This window comes from Schistocerca nitens, chromosome 1, assembly GCF_023898315.1.
Source record: "Schistocerca nitens isolate TAMUIC-IGC-003100 chromosome 1, iqSchNite1.1, whole genome shotgun sequence".
In the NCBI taxonomy this organism is placed as follows: Eukaryota; Metazoa; Arthropoda; class Insecta; order Orthoptera; family Acrididae; genus Schistocerca; species Schistocerca nitens.
In genome coordinates, this window is record NC_064614.1 from 1,080,946,593 (window position 1) to 1,080,964,224 (window position 17,632).

General features: G+C 39.1%; 1 protein-coding gene across 1 annotated transcript in view; it reads left to right on the top strand.

Moving 5' to 3' along the window:
- The first annotated feature begins 491 nt into the window (after positions 1 to 491).
- The window catches only part of LOC126198404 (PR domain zinc finger protein 5-like), a 50,523-nt gene continuing 33,382 nt past the window's right edge, over positions 492 to 17,632 (top strand). The window contains exons 1-2 of the mRNA XM_049934718.1: positions 492 to 881; positions 956 to 1,345. Of these exons, the coding sequence (XP_049790675.1) occupies positions 793 to 881; positions 956 to 1,345 (479 nt within the window). The 5' untranslated portion in view covers positions 492 to 792. The remainder of the gene's footprint in view (positions 882 to 955; positions 1,346 to 17,632) is intronic.

Below are 17,632 nucleotides of genomic sequence, written 5' to 3' on the forward strand. Positions count from 1 at the left end.
TCTTAAAACATCTCAGAATACTGTGTAGCCATAGATCATTACTTTTGCCTTGGCTTTCTCAGGGGCGGTCCTTCTATACGTCGTCGTTTGTCATGCTGAGCACACCGTGTTGGACGCGTAGGATCGTGACAACTGTCAAAGTACCACACTGCAACAATGTGGATCGTGGATGGAAGAGGAAGACATGAGGGCTGAAAAACAGCGCAGACAATAAAGACAACGATAAAAGCAGAACCAGTAGTGTACGAAATTAGAAACTGAGAATTGAACGCAATAGCATAGCTCAAGCCTAAAGTGTTCCACAGCTCGAATGGTGCGAAATTTTTACCCTGTGCGTTGGGATTTGTGGAATGAAACAAGACATTTTAGCAATATCTCATTATGTAGTAATTTAGAAACACGAAATTTGTATTCGAACAAAACATGAGCTACGAAAGAGAAAGTGCAGTTTTTTGTAGTTATTTGAAAAAATATATCTTTCTTATACCAAAGAAGTTCATCGATTGCTTCTGATGTTAGGAGTTCGCCAGTAGATAGCGCCAAGTTCAAGCTGTTAGCTGAGTTTGGCATGTAAAGAATGGCGTCTGGTTGTTTGTTTTATGTGATGTTTTAGTTTGTGTGGGCGGCTTGTTGATGTTGAGGCGTCAGTTCTTAGCAATAATAATAATAATGAAATGGCTTGACGATCAATGTGTTTCGAACTAATAGGGAAAGTTTTTAATACGCCCTCCCTTACGAGTGCCCTATATATTTTATGGTGATTGCCTATTACGTATTTTACCAGCGATAGCTATGTCCCAGCAGTCTGAAGCTAAAAAACATGTTTGCGTTCTTTGTAATACAAAGCTCGATACAAAGGAAGAGCTGCAGGAACATTTTCGGTAAAGTTCGTCGATGTTACACGTTTGCTAACAAATTATAAATTTGTGCTATCATTTTTTTTCTTTCTTTCCAGGAAACACGCAAATAAAGAAATTGATAACAGAGGCCGTCCTTGTAAGCAGCTACAACCAGCTGCAAAGACAACAAAACAGCCAGTTCCAAATCGTGCTAGCGCGACAAAGCCATCTGGAAAATCAGATGAAATAATTTGTGATGTGTGCGGGCAAGAATTCGAAAATGTCACTATTGCCATTCAGCATAAGTTCCGGAAACATCCTGAAAGTGCAGCTAAGCACTTCTGCCCATATTGTGGCATGCAGTTTCCTCTTAAAATAAATCGTGACAAACATCTTTCCGACCATCCAGATAAGAAGCCTGAGAAGATGTTTCCGTGTGAAGATTGTGGCGTTGTTTTCTACAATGAAGAAGCTCAGTCCTATCACGTGAAGTCAACGCACAAGAGGTACGTTTACGTTCATGTTTGCAGTACAATAATATCAATGTGAAACTGTTCGCAATTTTTGTGAGCGCGATGGTTAAACAGGGATGCCCCTAACAGGTGTCTTAAGAAGTGTTTGTTTAGGAAGAGTAACTGTTAGTGCCACTGAATTGACATTACACTTAGTATTGCAAACAATGTTTTGTTTTAGTTTAAAATTTGTGTATAGTTTGGTAGTTTCGCTATGCAGCAAAGGGTTTCTTGTATCTGTACATCTATGCCTTACAAGTGGCTGAGTCATACTTGACATACATTCCACTTATGACACAGGCCTCAGTATTTTTATAGCCCTGTTAGACATGAAGTATGATGATTTTAACTGTTCACTTGCTCAGTGTATTGTAACATTTTGTCATCTTTTCTGTGAAGTTACTGTAGCAACGTCGACCAATACAGTGGAGTTTGGTTATCTGCAGAAATCTCATTCCACAAGCACTAAGTGGATATATGGGGTCAAATTAACGTATCCAAGCCAAATTTTGGCTTCGTCTCATAACGTGATAATGTGGCATGTGACATAGTATTTACACAAAGAGAAAGGGAACAGAAAACTTAATATTTCTTTTGCGCCTTCATGAGATTTTGTAATGTGGGCTACACTGACAGACTGATTTGTAGTGTAGACCAAGGTGTAGGCCAACATTGGAAATTAACAATCTGGTTATTAGTTGGTGGAGCCCGTGAGTTGAACGTATGAAATCCTAAATGTCATTACACATTGATCTGTAATGTGGCGCACAGTGTAATAATAAAATAATAATAATAATAATAGCTTTATTCGACATCGAATGGTACACTGCACATGTACAAAGAAACGGTAATGATTAAAGTTAGCCTATTTGTACAATACACAAGGCACATTCTTCTGAATATGTCATTAATTTACAACAAAATTACAATAAGATGTTTACTGATTTCTATTCACATAATTTCACAAAGCATTTGTTGTTCTTCATATAAGTATGGTACTCTTCTAATGTGTAGAAAGGGTGTTTTACTAAAAATTTCTTAAGCTGATGTTTCAGTTTAACTGTAGGAAGAGCCGTGACTGCACTAGGCAGTGCATTAGCTAATTTTATACCTGCGTACTGAGGCCCCTTTTCGTAAAGTGCTGCTCTGTGGCTGCCAATGTAAAATCTTTCTTTATTTCTAGTATTGTACTGGTGGAAATCTGAATAAGTGTTTGGGTGCAGTCTTTTCTCAAGCAATATGGCTTTTAGACTATGTGTTTTTAACAGTTAACACCTCTGTTTTTGGAAACGAGTAGCAACAATATTCCCTATATTTTGCTCCACAGATTATTCTCACACCCCTTTTTTGAACAATGAATAGCTTATCTAGATTAGTTTTGGTTGTTGCCCCCCAAATTTCAATACCATAGTTCAAGTGAGATGAGAAAAGAGCATGGTATGCAGTCTTTAGGACTACGGTGTCTCTACAGAACTTGCTAATAGTAGGCCTACTGATTGCAAATATATTTTTTGATAACTTAGTTGCTAGGGAGTCCATATGTGTGTCCCGTTTCAGGTTGCTTTGGATTGTTACGCCAAGGAATTTTACACTAGACTCTTTCTTTACCAATTCGTTGCCTATGTATAATTTAATTTCATTATTCAAACTACTTTTGTTTAACTCCATCAAACATGTTTTACTGGTGCTTACATTTAAGTGGCTTTCATTAAAAACACTGAACAATTTCTTTTGTCACATTATTACACTCGGCCTCTAGTTCATTACATGATTCCTTTTTACATACAATGGACATGTCATCGGCATACAGAACAATTTTGGAATTTATAGTACAGTATTTAATATCATTTACATAGATCAAGAACAGGAGGGGGCCCAACACCGAGCCCTGGGACACGCCATATTTTATGCAAGTGATCTCTGATTTGTAAACACCACTGTCCGTTTTAAGTAGAACAAACTGTTTTCTATTGCTCATATAACACTTTATTAGCTCATAAGCAGTGCCTCTAATGCCCATGTTCCATAGCCTCTAATGCCCATGGTATTTAGGTTGATAGGTGATACTTTGGTTTTGAATTGGTGAAGTGGTGTTAAATAGTTAAGGTAATGCCCCAAGGTTTCAGACAGCACAATGCATGTCATGTAGGGCCTCCTAAGTGAACCTTGTAGTCGTGTTGCTGTTTCTGGTGGATTCTTATATACATATGTAGACCTAGAGCAAAATTCCAATCTTTAACAATCTCAATACTGTTTTGACTGGTATGACCTACAGAGATGAAGCAGAAAATGCAAGTTCTGCAGATGATGAGAATTTAAAAATGTTAACCCTTGCTCCAGAAATTGTGTTGATTAAACATTATGCTTTTGTATTTTCAGTTTCAAACAGAGTAGTCAAAAGGTTATAGGCCCTGAAAGCTTATCCAACAAGCCTGTGTGTGTCTCAGCAGTGCCTGGCAAGAGGAAGGGGAGGATGATGAATTTAGGTGGAACTGAAATGCATTAAGTGGATATTTATATTTAAGACAATTGATTAACAAATAAAACTTTTTGCAGAAGTTAAATTTGGCGTTGATAAGAACATCATCTTAGTTGTTAGGCCTTGTCATATTCCTCGTAAAACTAATCAATGCCTGACATTTTGAGCCCTCCGCTGGGATGCTCTTCGGGACTTCAAATGTCCCAGGATGACTGAGAACCATTGAAAGAGAGCATTTTGTTTACTTATAAATGATTATTTTATCACACTTTCTCAGAGTAGTGGAGTTGTTAGGTAAGTCTTCAGACTGCTATTAGTGGGCCATTACCACTGTATAAATACTGAGAGCAAATACTGAAGGAGTGAGGAAATCCAAAATGTTGTTGCATTGCCTTTGTTGTTTCCTTGTAATTGTTTATGTTCCTTGCTCGGTGTTGCTCAGTGTCTGTTTCACTTCTGTGATACTGGATAGTCTCTAAGACGGAATGTTGTTGCTGTTATATCTACTAAAATTGTACTTATTCTTCTATATTTTGAGTGCTTTATGCAGTTCCCTTTCATAAATACTACTTTCTCTGGCTAGCACAAGTATATTCGTAAAATCCATAACCTGGTCACATTCTACTTGGTGCTCTGCTACCGCTGGTTTTACATTTTGTCCTAGACATGTGTGGTATTCATGCTCTTTAATGCATCTGTTATTAGCCTTCCAGTTTCGCTGATATAGTGCCTATATATGGACCTACTGCACCACTATCCATGCCACTTTATATACTTCCACACTGAGTGTGGTTGTGGTAAAGTATCTCTTGGCAAAACTGGAAGACTATTGCAAGAGTTTGTTAAAGAGCACAAACACCAGCCATGTCTAAGACAAAATGTAAAATCAATAGTAGCAGAACACCAAGGAGAATGTGCCCACATTATCAGTTTTAAGAACATACACATGGTAGTCAGAAGAAGTTACATTTATAGAAGGAAAATCTGTGAAGCAGTAAAAATATTGAAGTGCAAGTACAGTTTCAATAGAGATTATGTCTGCCTGCAGGCTTCTGTCTCTGTGGCTGCCATCTGTTATGGAAGTAAACACCCAGCCATGACAAGATTCCCAGGAAACAACCAAATGGAACAGTAATAATAATAATCCCCTCTCTTTCACTATCTGCTCTCTGTTTTTACACAATGATGATGGCCCCGTCAAGATAACTCATAAATCTGAGAATTGCTTTTTATTTAAAATAGTACATTAAAAGCACAAGGCTACAAGGAACAACCGACTACATTTATTTTTTTAAATAACAACCAAATCATATTGCCAACAATGCATACCAGTACCAGCTGTGGTCACGCATTAAAAGTTGCATAAATTGCTTTTGTTTACTACAATCTGTTTCTCTAAATCTCAACACACTCCCTTTAACAAAACAATAGTTGCTATCTCACAAAACATTTGCAACCATGTACCTGAAAATATACATGCTAAACAAACAACAGATTTTAACTAAACATCAACTTGTTTCGGCATTTTGAAAGCGATACTTTGAAGAGGTCTGGTTAGAATGTCACCAAGTTGTTTTGATCCAGACAGTATTGTATGTTGAACCAGCCATTATTGAGTTCATCACTGATGAAATGATACTTCGTGTCACTGTGTTTGCTATTGTACATTTACCCTGAATTTGTCATTGCTGTTGTACTTTAGCCATCTACGCAAAGTGTCATGTTCATGTTTTTATACAGAAATTCTTCTAGGCACTATTCTTCAAAACATTCATCCTTTGGCAACACGGAGCAGCAGATAGGCCTATGTATTCTGCTTCAGTAGTACATGGTGCAACCACACACTGTTCCTCACTGCACCAAGTGACTGGAACATTAGTGTGCAAAAATATATATCCTGTAATGCTTTTTCTATCTTTCTTGTCACCTATGAAATCTGTATCACTGTAGGCGACTATTTCTTGTTATTGTTTTTCTGATGAGTGGAATATTCCACCTGTTGTTGAATTCATGTATCTTAAAGTTCTCTTCAGATATTGGGTGTTTGTGTGGTTTGGATTACTCATTGATCTGGGTTTATAGTTCACTGCATAGGCCAGATCCAATCTTGTTTTTCTTTTCAAATTCAATAAACTGCCTATCATTTCACAATATGGAAAGTATGTCTTTGCAGCATTGACTGCTTTAGTTTCTCCTTGAGATGAAATTGGAGTTGTTACAGGTTTTGAATTTTCTGGTCTGTGCCTTTTCACCACTTCTTCAGCATATTTTACTTGATTAATATGGATACTTTTTTTTAGTTCTTGTCAAAGACACTTTGTTGGTTCTTCATCAGTTGTAATGTCAGCATTTTCCTTCAGTCGTTACAAGAGATTTTCCATTTGGCAGATTTCTCCAAACAAAATCCCATCGTCAGCATGTACAGCAAGATACACTTTCTTCTCAGTACCTGATTTGTAAAGACATTGGTCAGATATCAATTGAACGAGTATTTTTCCAGTCCACCATCAGTAAACGCTGTTTTGACCACAGATGTCGTAATTATCCATTTTTCCTGCGCAGAAAGTGCAAATAGGAATCCCAGGAAATTATTTTGTACAACAGTATGAAAAATATCTTTAAAATCCAGTTGTCCGCAGCTCGTGGTCGTGCGGTAGCGTTCTCGCTTCCCGCGCTCGGGTTCCCGGGTTCGATTCCCGGCGGGGTCAGGGATTTTCTCTGCCTCGTGATGACTGGGTGTTGTGTGATGTCCTTAGGTTAGTTAGGTTTAAGTAGTTCTAAGTTCTAGGGGACTGATGACCATAGATGTTAAGTCCCATAGTGCTCAGAGCCATTTTTAAAATCCAGTTTTTTTGATCCTGTTGACACCCTCTTGCAACTAGTGTAGCTTTGTACTTTCCATTATCCTTTTTCTTGAAAATCCATTTTCTGGCTTCAGTTGCCTGAGACTACAGTCGTGTGTGTGTGTGTGTGTGTGTGTGTGTGTGTGTGTGTTTTGTCGACAAAGGCCATTGGCTGAAAGCTGTAAGTGTGAAAATCTTTTGTTGTGCCTATCTGCGACTCAGTATATGGTGAGTAGCAACTTGCCTTCTCATAATATTGTTACTGATTTCTAATTTCTTTTAATCTGTTATTTCTTCTTGTAGGCCACAGCATTTGATGTAACCCATATTTATTCTTTATTTTTCTTCATTTTACCTTCTTCTGATTGAAGTCTTGCTTTTAAGTTTTCCAACATTTGCTCTTTCATGCTAGTAGAATCTCAAGCACTTCCAAAAACGTTATATTCATCATGCAGCTTCATTGTTGTTCTTGTAATCAATGCCGTTTCATCAGTGTTCTGGCGCAGGTGGTTCAATCTGAAAGCTAGGGTTCGCGCTTTAGCAATATTGGGTATCATATATGTAATTCTGTCATTTTCAAAGTTGTAGAACTCTACAAGTAATAGCATGTTCTGTTGGCCTGTATTCTTCGGATATATCTGTGTAAGTGTGTATACATTTCATAGATAAGGATGTATTTTTTAACTTTTATGTGTACGGTTCTCAAAACATAGTATTTTGCAAGCATCTCTCTTTGTTCCCACTCGTTGTTTTTGCCCCCCTGGGTTTCTTAATATTGTTGGTAATAAAATAACCGAGGCCCTTTGCCATGAACACCAGATTTTCTTCCAAATCCCATAACGGAAAGCTTTCACCATCTTTTAATTTCAACACGTTGTTTAATGTTACATCTGCCGATGAAGTCATCTTTCAACATATGATACACAGAAAGAAGCACTGTCTTTTTACACTTTTTTTACTTTCCCAGATTTCCCACACTACTGGCCCACAACCTGCCAAGTTAACTTGTAAATCTGGGAATCGTCTTTTATTTAAAATAATACATTTTAAAGCAACCAGCTCATATAGCCAACAATGCATACCAGTATCAACTGTGACCACACATTTACAGGGACATTGCTTTTGTTTACTATGATCTTTTTTCTCTAACTCTCAAAAGGCCCACCAGTAGCAACCTGAAGATTTTTCTTAGTAACTCCTCTTGTCTAAAAAAGCATGAGGAAAAAACTTGTTATAAATGAATGAAACTCTGTCTTTTGGCAGTGTTTAGCCATTCAGGGACACCAGGGGAATCCTGAAGAACTTGCTTGCTGACCTTGCTGTAAATATTCAGAAATGTAAAATTATTCACTTCACAAGAAGGAAACCTTGTAGTATCCCACGATTATAATATCAGTGAGTCACAGTTGGAATTGGCCAACTCATACAAATACCTGGCTGTAACACTTTGTAGGGATACGAGATGGAATGATCACACGGCCTCAGTTGTGGGTAAAGCAGGTAGTAGCCTGTGGTTTATTGGTACAGTACTGGGAAAGTGCAATCAGTCTACAAAGGAGATTGGTTACAAATCACTCAGGTGACTGGTTCTATAATATTGCTATAGTGTGTGGACCCATACGAAATAGGACTGACGGGATATTGAATGTATACAGAGAAGGGCAATATGAATGGTCACAGAATTGTTTGATCCATGGGAGAGTGTCAGAGTTACTGTAGGAATGAATTGGCAGACTGTTGAAGATACATATAAACTGTCTGAAGAAAGTCTGTTAACAAAGTTTCAACAACTTGCTTTAAATGATGACTAGGAATATAGTACAATTCCCTTTGTATTGCTCATATAAGGATTGTGAGAATAAGTTCTGAATAAGCACTGCATGCTCAGAAGCATTCAAACAATCATTCTTCTTGCACTCCATACGTGATTGGAATGGGAAGAAAGTAGATGTAGAAGATACCATGTAGCACAGAAGTACTTTGATTTGCTTATGCAAAATGCACTTTTTAAAATGATTGTTTCCAAATGTGTGTCAGTGATACTTTGTAGATTTTTTTGTAAACATTATTCAGAAGGTCTCCAAAACAAATAACTCTTCCCGTACAAGGAAATCTGGTTTTTCTAATAAAAAATACAAATAAAGAAAGAAAATCAGAGGTGATAATATTTGGCAATATGAGGTCAAAATCTGCGAAACTTTGGGATTAACTGAAGCATTCACTTCTGCTTCGCAAGCTCACAGCCAAACTGTCACCATCAGACTTTACCTAGACCTCTGGTTATGCTATGGCACAGTCCGTCACCACAGCCTACGTTCTAAAAAATAATATAGATATAAAACACTGTTATTACTGTTCTGTTCTCTTTCTCTTTGTGCTCATATGGCATCACACTCCCAATTTTCATTACATCGCAGTACAAAGCCAACATGCAGTATTGGTAGGTTCAGTCAGCCTGCCATGGAAATGCCGTATCGTAAATTTCTGGCATTTTAGAGGAGAAATGCCAAGATATGACAAACTGGAGTTCATCCTTTGTACAATTGCCATTTGATTATCAGTACATGAAGTCTCTGAAGAGGGCAACAAAGAAGCAGATTCTTTTGTAAAACTCATTCCATCATGTTTGAAACAACTTTTGGCCTGGGAAAAATCCACATTTTGTAAGAATTTTTAAACTTTGCTACCCTTACTTCATCAAAAGCTGATAAGCCTTCTTTAGTGACATGATTTAGTGTTGCAAAATGACTGCATTATCTTTTGCAAGCGATAAAATGTAGGGTAAAAGCAATTATGGTGTACCACAGCTTTTGTATTGAGTATTGCTTTTGGTGTTTGTTGATGCGATGAATGATGGGAAGTGAACACAAAAAATTGTGAGTTGGTTGCCGGTAGCCAATCAGAATGCTCGTTCATATTTTCCTATGATTGGGAAATAAAGTTATCTTATACTTTGTTGTATTAGATTAGAATTTAACCACTTCTTTTGAATTTTAAGTGGAATTTGAAATGAGACATACAAGTTGATTATTTTAGTGATGAACATATGTCATGGGATACACTACACATCAATCTATGATGGCAATCTGACTTTCGTGTTGAAATTTGTTGGCTTCACCAAAGCACAACCAAATTGTGACACTCCAACATAACATAGGTCTCATGCTTTGCTACCAACCAGCCTGTCACTGTGCCTTGTTTTCTCCCATTCACATTTGTTGGCTTCACCAGCTGGCAACCAAATTGTCACTTTTCCACATGACCTCAGGCTACACTACAAGTCAGTCTGTCAGTACATCTAGTATTCTTCCCCATCTCCATATCAAAAGCAAATCAATTCACATAGTCTGCTGAGAGAAATCATTAGATTCAGTGATTCTCATTTGCTGCTGTGTACTATCATCAGACTGTCCATGATGAGTCGAAACAAATTGCTAATGTAATTGTGTAGGCTTCTACGGCCAGAGTCAGTCGACATAAGAGTTTTCTGGGTATGGTGTTTTTCTCCAGCAGCCATAGTTTTATACTTTATGACACGGTACCATACCCAGAAAACATATATGTGAAATTGCTAATAGTAGCACATAGCTTGGTATTTTGGTACACTCTAAGTGCACTTTTGCCAAATCTAGTGACAAACAAGACTAAATGATGGGAGCAGACCACTGAAACTGCTTGAGCAGTCTTTTTTTCATGAAGATGGAATTTATTCAGTGACTTGGGTGCTTTTATTCAGTTACTGAGACAGCCCCAGGGGCAGAGTCAACATGGAGGTCTGTCTGTCTTACAAAAAAATAAATTCTGATTAGACACTCATGTGCTACAATATTTTTGATAACAGCTTGACTATTGTCATAACCCAACATAGGTTGTAACATACTTCAGAAGCTCATGCTCAGATCAGAGGTGAAGCGGGATTTTCAGTCATTTGTTTCTTGGTACGCAAGTGGCTGCATACAGTAGTGAAACAGCACCAGGATGTAGCTGAGTTTTTTCAGGTCTTTGTGGCTGGAAACAATACAGAGTGACTCAGATGTTAGGCTAAAGATGTAGATATGGGGATGATAGGAGAAATGAAACTCCGGATTGGGCTTACTGGTCTGCTTTTTACTGCTTCTTCAAATGTTAGCAGGGGACATGCAGAAGAGCACAGACACTGGTCTTATTAGAACTTAGATGAGGCTTATTAGTTTCAGCTGTTAATTACCAGAACAAATGGCTATCCTCACCTATAACTTAGTTAAGAACTGGGTATACACAGTGATGTATGGTACTAAAAACCATGAACTGTGGAGGTGCCGGATTCTTTTGTCCTAATTTAACCCTTTAGTTTCAAGTACTCATCACAATGTAGTTGACTTGCAGAGATGTAGAGATGCCAATAACCCTAGTCCAGAGGTAGTTATGGATACGCTTTGCAGGTCCTCCTTAGTGCACAAAGTTAACTGAGTCTGACTGCACACTTACATAGCATCTGCTGTAGGCTCATTCTTCTGAGGCTGGAACTCTGCTGATCACTGGAGTCTTGAACTCTCAAACTCTGCCTTGTTTGATCATTATATATTGTATTTGAGGCTGTTTACTTATAAGAAGGATGTAGGTTGCAGTAAGTACTGGGAGATGAAGAAGCTTGCACAGGATAGAGTAGCATGGAGAGCTGCATCAAACCAGTCTCAGGACTGAAGACCACAACAACAACAACAACAACAACAACAACTTATAAATGATATGTGACTGCATTGCTTTTTACGTCCAGTTTGCAGTCTGCGGTTTCTCAATGTGTATGACCTCATAATGGACTGATGAAAACAGCTTGCACTGTGCACATCTACCTAAGCTACAAGATTTACAGTTAACATTAGCCCAGAGTGGATAGGGGTCCTTTGGTTTGGAGCCGAGTGGAGGGTCTCAACCAGAGGCTTCGTCGACTCTGTGACGGTCTTGGCTGCAGATTTCTAGACTAGCGCTATTGGGTGGGGAATTGTAAGGCACCCCTAGATAGGTCAGGGGTGCACTACACAAGGGAAGTGGCTACTCGGGTAGCAGAGTACTTGTGTCATGCACATGGGGGATTTTAGGTTAGGCAGTAGTGCGAGGTGTCCTGATGAATACTCACCAGTCGACGTGGAGGCAGGGAAATCAGGACGCACTCAGTATAAAGACACTTCAGCTATCAAGATATTAGCAGTAAATTTTGACAGTGTTCGGAATAAAGTTCCTGAATTTACTGCCCTCCAGGAAGCGTGTGGCGCGCAAATCATTCTCGAGACTGAGAACTGGCTGAACCCTGAGATAGGAAGTTCTGAAATATTTATTGAGGGTTGGAACGTGTATCAGAAAGACAGATTAGACACAGTAGGAGGTGGTGTCTTCATTGCAGTTGACAAAAATATTGTGTTTACTGAGGTCGAAGTAGTGTGTGATTGTGACGTTATCTGGACACGTTTAACAGGGCTAGGGGAAATAAAGTTAATTGTGAGTTGTTATTACTGGCCACCAGGTTCCACCATGACAGTTCTAGAATCATTCTAGTGGAGTCTACATTCTGTATTGCAGAAGTACCCGGATCATGCTATATTAGTCGGAGGCGACTTCAACCTACCTAGTATAGATGGGATGTCTATGGATTCATTACAGGTGGTGCAGACAAGCCGTCATGTGAATTACTTTTGAACACATTATCCGAAAACTGTCTTGAGCAGCTAAATTGACAGCCAACGCGTAATGGAAATATTTTAGATCTGGTTGCCACGAACAGACCGGACCTCATCGACGGTGTCAGTGTTGAGACAGGGATTAGTGATCATGATGTTGTCATTACAACTATGGTTACGAAAGTTAAAAAGTCAGTCAAGAATTCTAGGAGAGTATTCTTACTAGAAAGAGGAGATAAGCAGTTGTTAGCATCCCACATAGTAAATGAATCGACTTCATTTACTTCTGGTACGATGGACGTGGGAGAATTATGGACAAATTTTAAACGCATTGTAAATCACACATTGGACAAGTATGTGCCGAAAAAGTGGGTTACAGACAGAAAAGACCCACTGTGGTTTAACAGCGCAATTCGGAGAATGCTCAGGAAGCAAAGGCAGTTGCACTCGCGGTACAAGAAAGATCGGGAGAATGAGGACAGGCAAAAGTTAGTAGAGATTCGTGCTGCTGTAAAAAGAGCGATGCGCGAAGCATTCAACCACTACCACCGTCATACCTTAGCAAAAGATCTTGCTGAAAACCCAAGAAAATTCTGGTCTTACGTAAAATCAGTAAGCGGGTCGAAGGCTTCCATCCAGTCACTCACTGATCAGTCTGGCCTGGCAACGGAAGACAGCAAAACGAAAGCTGAAATTTTAAAGTTAGCATTTGAGAAATCTTTCACGCAGGAGGATCGTACAAACATACCGCCGTTCGAGTCTCGTACAGATTCCCATATGGAGAACATAGTGATAGACATCCCTGGGGTTGTGAAGCAGCTGAATGGGTTGAAAATAAATAAATCGCCAGGTCCTGACGAGATTCCAATTCGGTTTTACAGAGAGTACTCTACTGCATTGGTTCCTTACTTAGCTTGCATTTATCGCGAATCTCTTGCCCGATTTAAAGTCCCGAGTGACTGGAAAAAAGCGCAGGTGACGCCTGTATATAAGAAGGGTAGAAGGACGGATCCTCAAAATTACAGACCAATATCCTTAACATCGGTTTGTTGCAGGATTCTCGAACATATTCTCAGTTCGAATATAATGAATTTCCTTGAGACAGAGAAGTTGCTGTCCATGCATCAGCACGGCTTTAGAAAGCATTGCTCCTGTGAAACGCAACTTGCCCTTTTTTCACATGATATCTTGCGAACCATGGATGAAGGGTGTCAGATGGATGCCATATTCCTTGACTTCCGGAAATCGTTTGACTCGGTGCCCCACTGCAGACTCCTAACTAAGGTACGAGCATATGGGATTGGTTCCCAAATATGTGAGTGGCTCGAAGACTTCTTAAGTAATAGAACCCAGTATGTTGTCCTCAATGGTGAGTGTTCATCGGAGGTGAGGGTATCATCTGGAGTGACCCAGGGAAGTGTGGTGTGTCTGCTGTTGTTTTCTATCTACATAAATGATATTTTGGATAGGGTGGATAGCAATGTGCGGCTGTTTGCTGATGATGCGGGAAGGTGTCGTCGTTGGTTGACTGTAGGAGGATACAAGATGACTTGGACAGGATTTGTGATTGGTGTAAAGAATGGCAGCTAACTCTAAATGTAGATAAATGTAAATTATTGCAGATGAATAGGAAAAAGAATCCTGTAATATTTGAATACTCCATTAGAAGTGTCGCGCTTGACACAGTCACGTCAATTAAATATTTGGGCGTAACATTGCAGAGCGATATGAAGTGGGGCAAGCATGTAATGGCAGTTGTGGGGAAGGCGGATAGTCGTCTTCGGTTCATTGGTAGAATTTTGGGAAGATGTGGTTCATCTGTAAAGGAGGCCGCTTATAAAACACTAATACGACCTATTCTTGAGTACTTCTCGAGGGTTTGGGATTCCTATCAGGTCGGATTGAGGGAGGACATAGAAGCAATTCAGAGGCAGGCTGCTAGACTTGTTACTGGTAGGTTTGATCACCACGTGAGTGTTACAGAAATGATTCAGGAACTCGGGTGGGAGTCTCTAGAGGAAAGGAGGTGTCCTTTTCGTGAATCGCTACTGAGGAAATTTAGAGAACCAGCATTTGAGGCTGTCTGCAGTACAATTTTACTGCCACCAACTTACATTTCACGGAAAGACCACAAAGATAAGATAAGAGAGATTAGGGCTCGTACAGAGGCGTATAGGCAGTCATTTTTCCCTTGTTTTCTTTGGGAGTGGAACGGGGAGAGAAGATGCTAGTTGTGGTACGAGGTACCCTCCGCCACGCATCGTATGGTGGATTGCGGCGTATATATGTAGATGTATATTTGGATGATTTTTCTTTTCTTTCTGGCAACCTCATGATTCGGTCATTACATGTCCCTAATTGGGGGAAGATTCACCTTTGAATCTTAGATGTTAATTTCACACTTCTTTCTTATACAAGTTACATTGGAGTGTAAATAAATAAATAAATACATGGGTTTCTCTTTTTTATGTGTAAATATACATAAGTAAATTTTTCCACTGAGAACGTTAACACATCCATGGAACACAAACGTGTATCACATCTTCTTTATTCTTCTTTATTATTCTGTGATCTCGTGTATCCAGTGACAAAGCATTGGGATTATGGATAATCTCACTTGGGGGTGAACTTCTTTAGAGCTTTTTCCATGGGATGGATCACAGTTCACACACTCATGTTCACAACACCTCTTTTCTTTCCCTTTCTGCACTGAATGCTGCTCTTCTTTCCACTTTCCACAGTGGATGCTGTATCTGACGTGTATAAGCATCACTCTTGTAGTTATGAGGGTGGAGGTGGTCGCTAACAAACAAACCGAAACATATGTTTTTCAGTTGGCGCTCTCAGTTACATCTACTTTTTTGTGTAATTCTAAGTTTTTTTTTCTAATTCATACATTATTCTATTCTTCTTCTTTAATTTATGGACATCTGAACTGCTAACTTTTACATTTCTTGCTGGTATCTTCCTTCTTTGCCCTCTCCTCCTGATTTCTAATAGAGGCAAAAGCGACCGGGGTTCACACAGTCTCCCTCACCTGTACCTTCTGAATTCCTAAACCCTCTTTAATCGGTTTTAAGATAAGATTTAACCTATTCTTTCTCATTTATTGTTTTAGGACATATCAATTCGAATTTATCACAATCTCCCATGTCTAAAATTTGATAGACTACTTTAATGTGTTCGTGTGTACTGTTATGAACTTTTTATTCATTAATTTGAGTACTACATTTGGTCTAAATGTCCTTACAATACAGAAAGTTCGTCCCTGTGGCTCTTTTAACTTGTTTGACCGCCCTCTTATCACACTCAAGTCACATAATAATACCTTGTCTCCTACCTTGAATTCCTTGAGGTTTTACATGCAATTATAATACTCCTTATTATTCTCTTTACATTCCTTATTAAAACTCCTTGCCGTCTGATCCATCTGGTGCTACCCTTCCTTAGTTCCCTTATGTGGTGATCGTAATTCTATTGTGCTGTGGCTGGATCCTGCTGTAGGATCACGAGTATGTTCCATTTTCTCCCGAAAAATAACTAAAATGACATGAAACCAATTAATGAATGTGTTGTGGTGTTATATACAAAAGTGACAAAATGGGTATTCCGTAATGCCAAATTATTCTTTGTACTAAGACTTGTGCTATTGTGTCAACATCATGTAGTGCTACAGGCTGTGCTACAAAAATTTTGTGAGAACATCGTTAAACCTTAGGATGTATCTGTATCCTTTTTCTTTTACTTTAAGTGGTGCGACTATGTCGATATCGTAATGAGTGAATGCCTGATCGGGTATTTCGGTCAGCACTAAGGGCATCTTCTCCTTATTCTGTGTAATCGTGTTCTTCTGGCAGGTCTCGCAACTTTCCACTCATACCTGTGCATTATCTATACCTTATAATGTGTGGCTGATTCCTTAGTGTCCACCTATTGGCAAATTATGAAATTGCTTCAGACTGGCTCACTTCTCCTCTTCACTAATCATTGGTTGCTGGTCATCTTGTTGTTCTTCACTGACTTCTTCCATGTTCCTAATGACTGCAGCTGGGTCTTCTGGTATCCGTGACAATCCATCTGCTCCTGTGTTTTGTGATCCTTCTTTCTATATTTTCGTAGAGTCGTATTCTATCAGTTTTATTTTGAATTTCATTCATCTTGATGGTGGATCACTTGTATGTGCCAACCATTTCAAGGGTTTGTAGTCAGTACATACAATGAATTGTCTTCTGTAGATCATATTATATTCTTTCCCGGTGCAGTTCAGCCAAAGCTGCTGGCAAATCCTGTCTTAATTCTACTTTACTCAGTATGGCATTGAAAATGCTTGCTAGAATTCATTGTAATTATGAGCTGCTTCGTAAAATCAGGATACTGTAAGATCAGGGAGCTAACTATTTTTTCTTTTAATTCCTGGGTAGCTGCATCCTGCTGAGTCAACTACTCATAATTTGCTCCTTTTTTTCAGTAATTCATGTAATGTTTCGCTGTCTTACTGAAGTCCATGATAATGATGATAAAATGACATGATTCCTAACAAGTTCTTGAATCGCTTTGTGGTGCTGGGTCTTGGATATTCTTTTATCATGATCATCTTTTGTGGTTTGGGTTTTAATCCTTCTGTCATAATTATATGCCCAAAGTAAGTTACTGCTTGCTGCAGTCTCGTAATTCTTCAGTAGGAGACTGTGACTTATTCTCGACTTCTTCGTGCCTCACATCTGCTGTGCGCTAAAAAGCACTACTCTACCTGTGCACTGTACCTTATATACCTAAAAAGCTCAAGCCGATTCATCCTAAGATGGAGCTTGCTGGTTAGAGAAAATTCTGTCTTCCATACTCTAAGGCTGCACCTACATTGCATCCGGAAGTTATCCAGTCCAGTGAAGGGTGATAAATGTGCTCCGGCGTCGTCCGACATGAATGCCTACATGGAGTCTGAGCCAATCCAGTATCTGCACGCACCTGTCACATGTGGGACAGGAAGAGATTACACTGAAAGTCAACCAAATGCACTGTCGTCATTCATGTGTTTCAGCACTGGACTCAGTTACATACTATAGGTCAGCAGTTGCAGTTGTTGAGAAGCTATCACGAATGATTCGGATGATGGTTTTTTGTTGGCTGCTGCTAGACAAGAACGACGTAGGAAAAGGACTTGGGTTCATCGTTTTAATGAGGACGGATCTGTAGGGGAATTTTTTGCAACTTGTCAGTCACTGTGAAATTTTCCAGTAAAGTTCAAAGAACTTCAATTTTTATAGAAACGTTTGACTGTATACTTGAAGGCATAAGAGACGATATA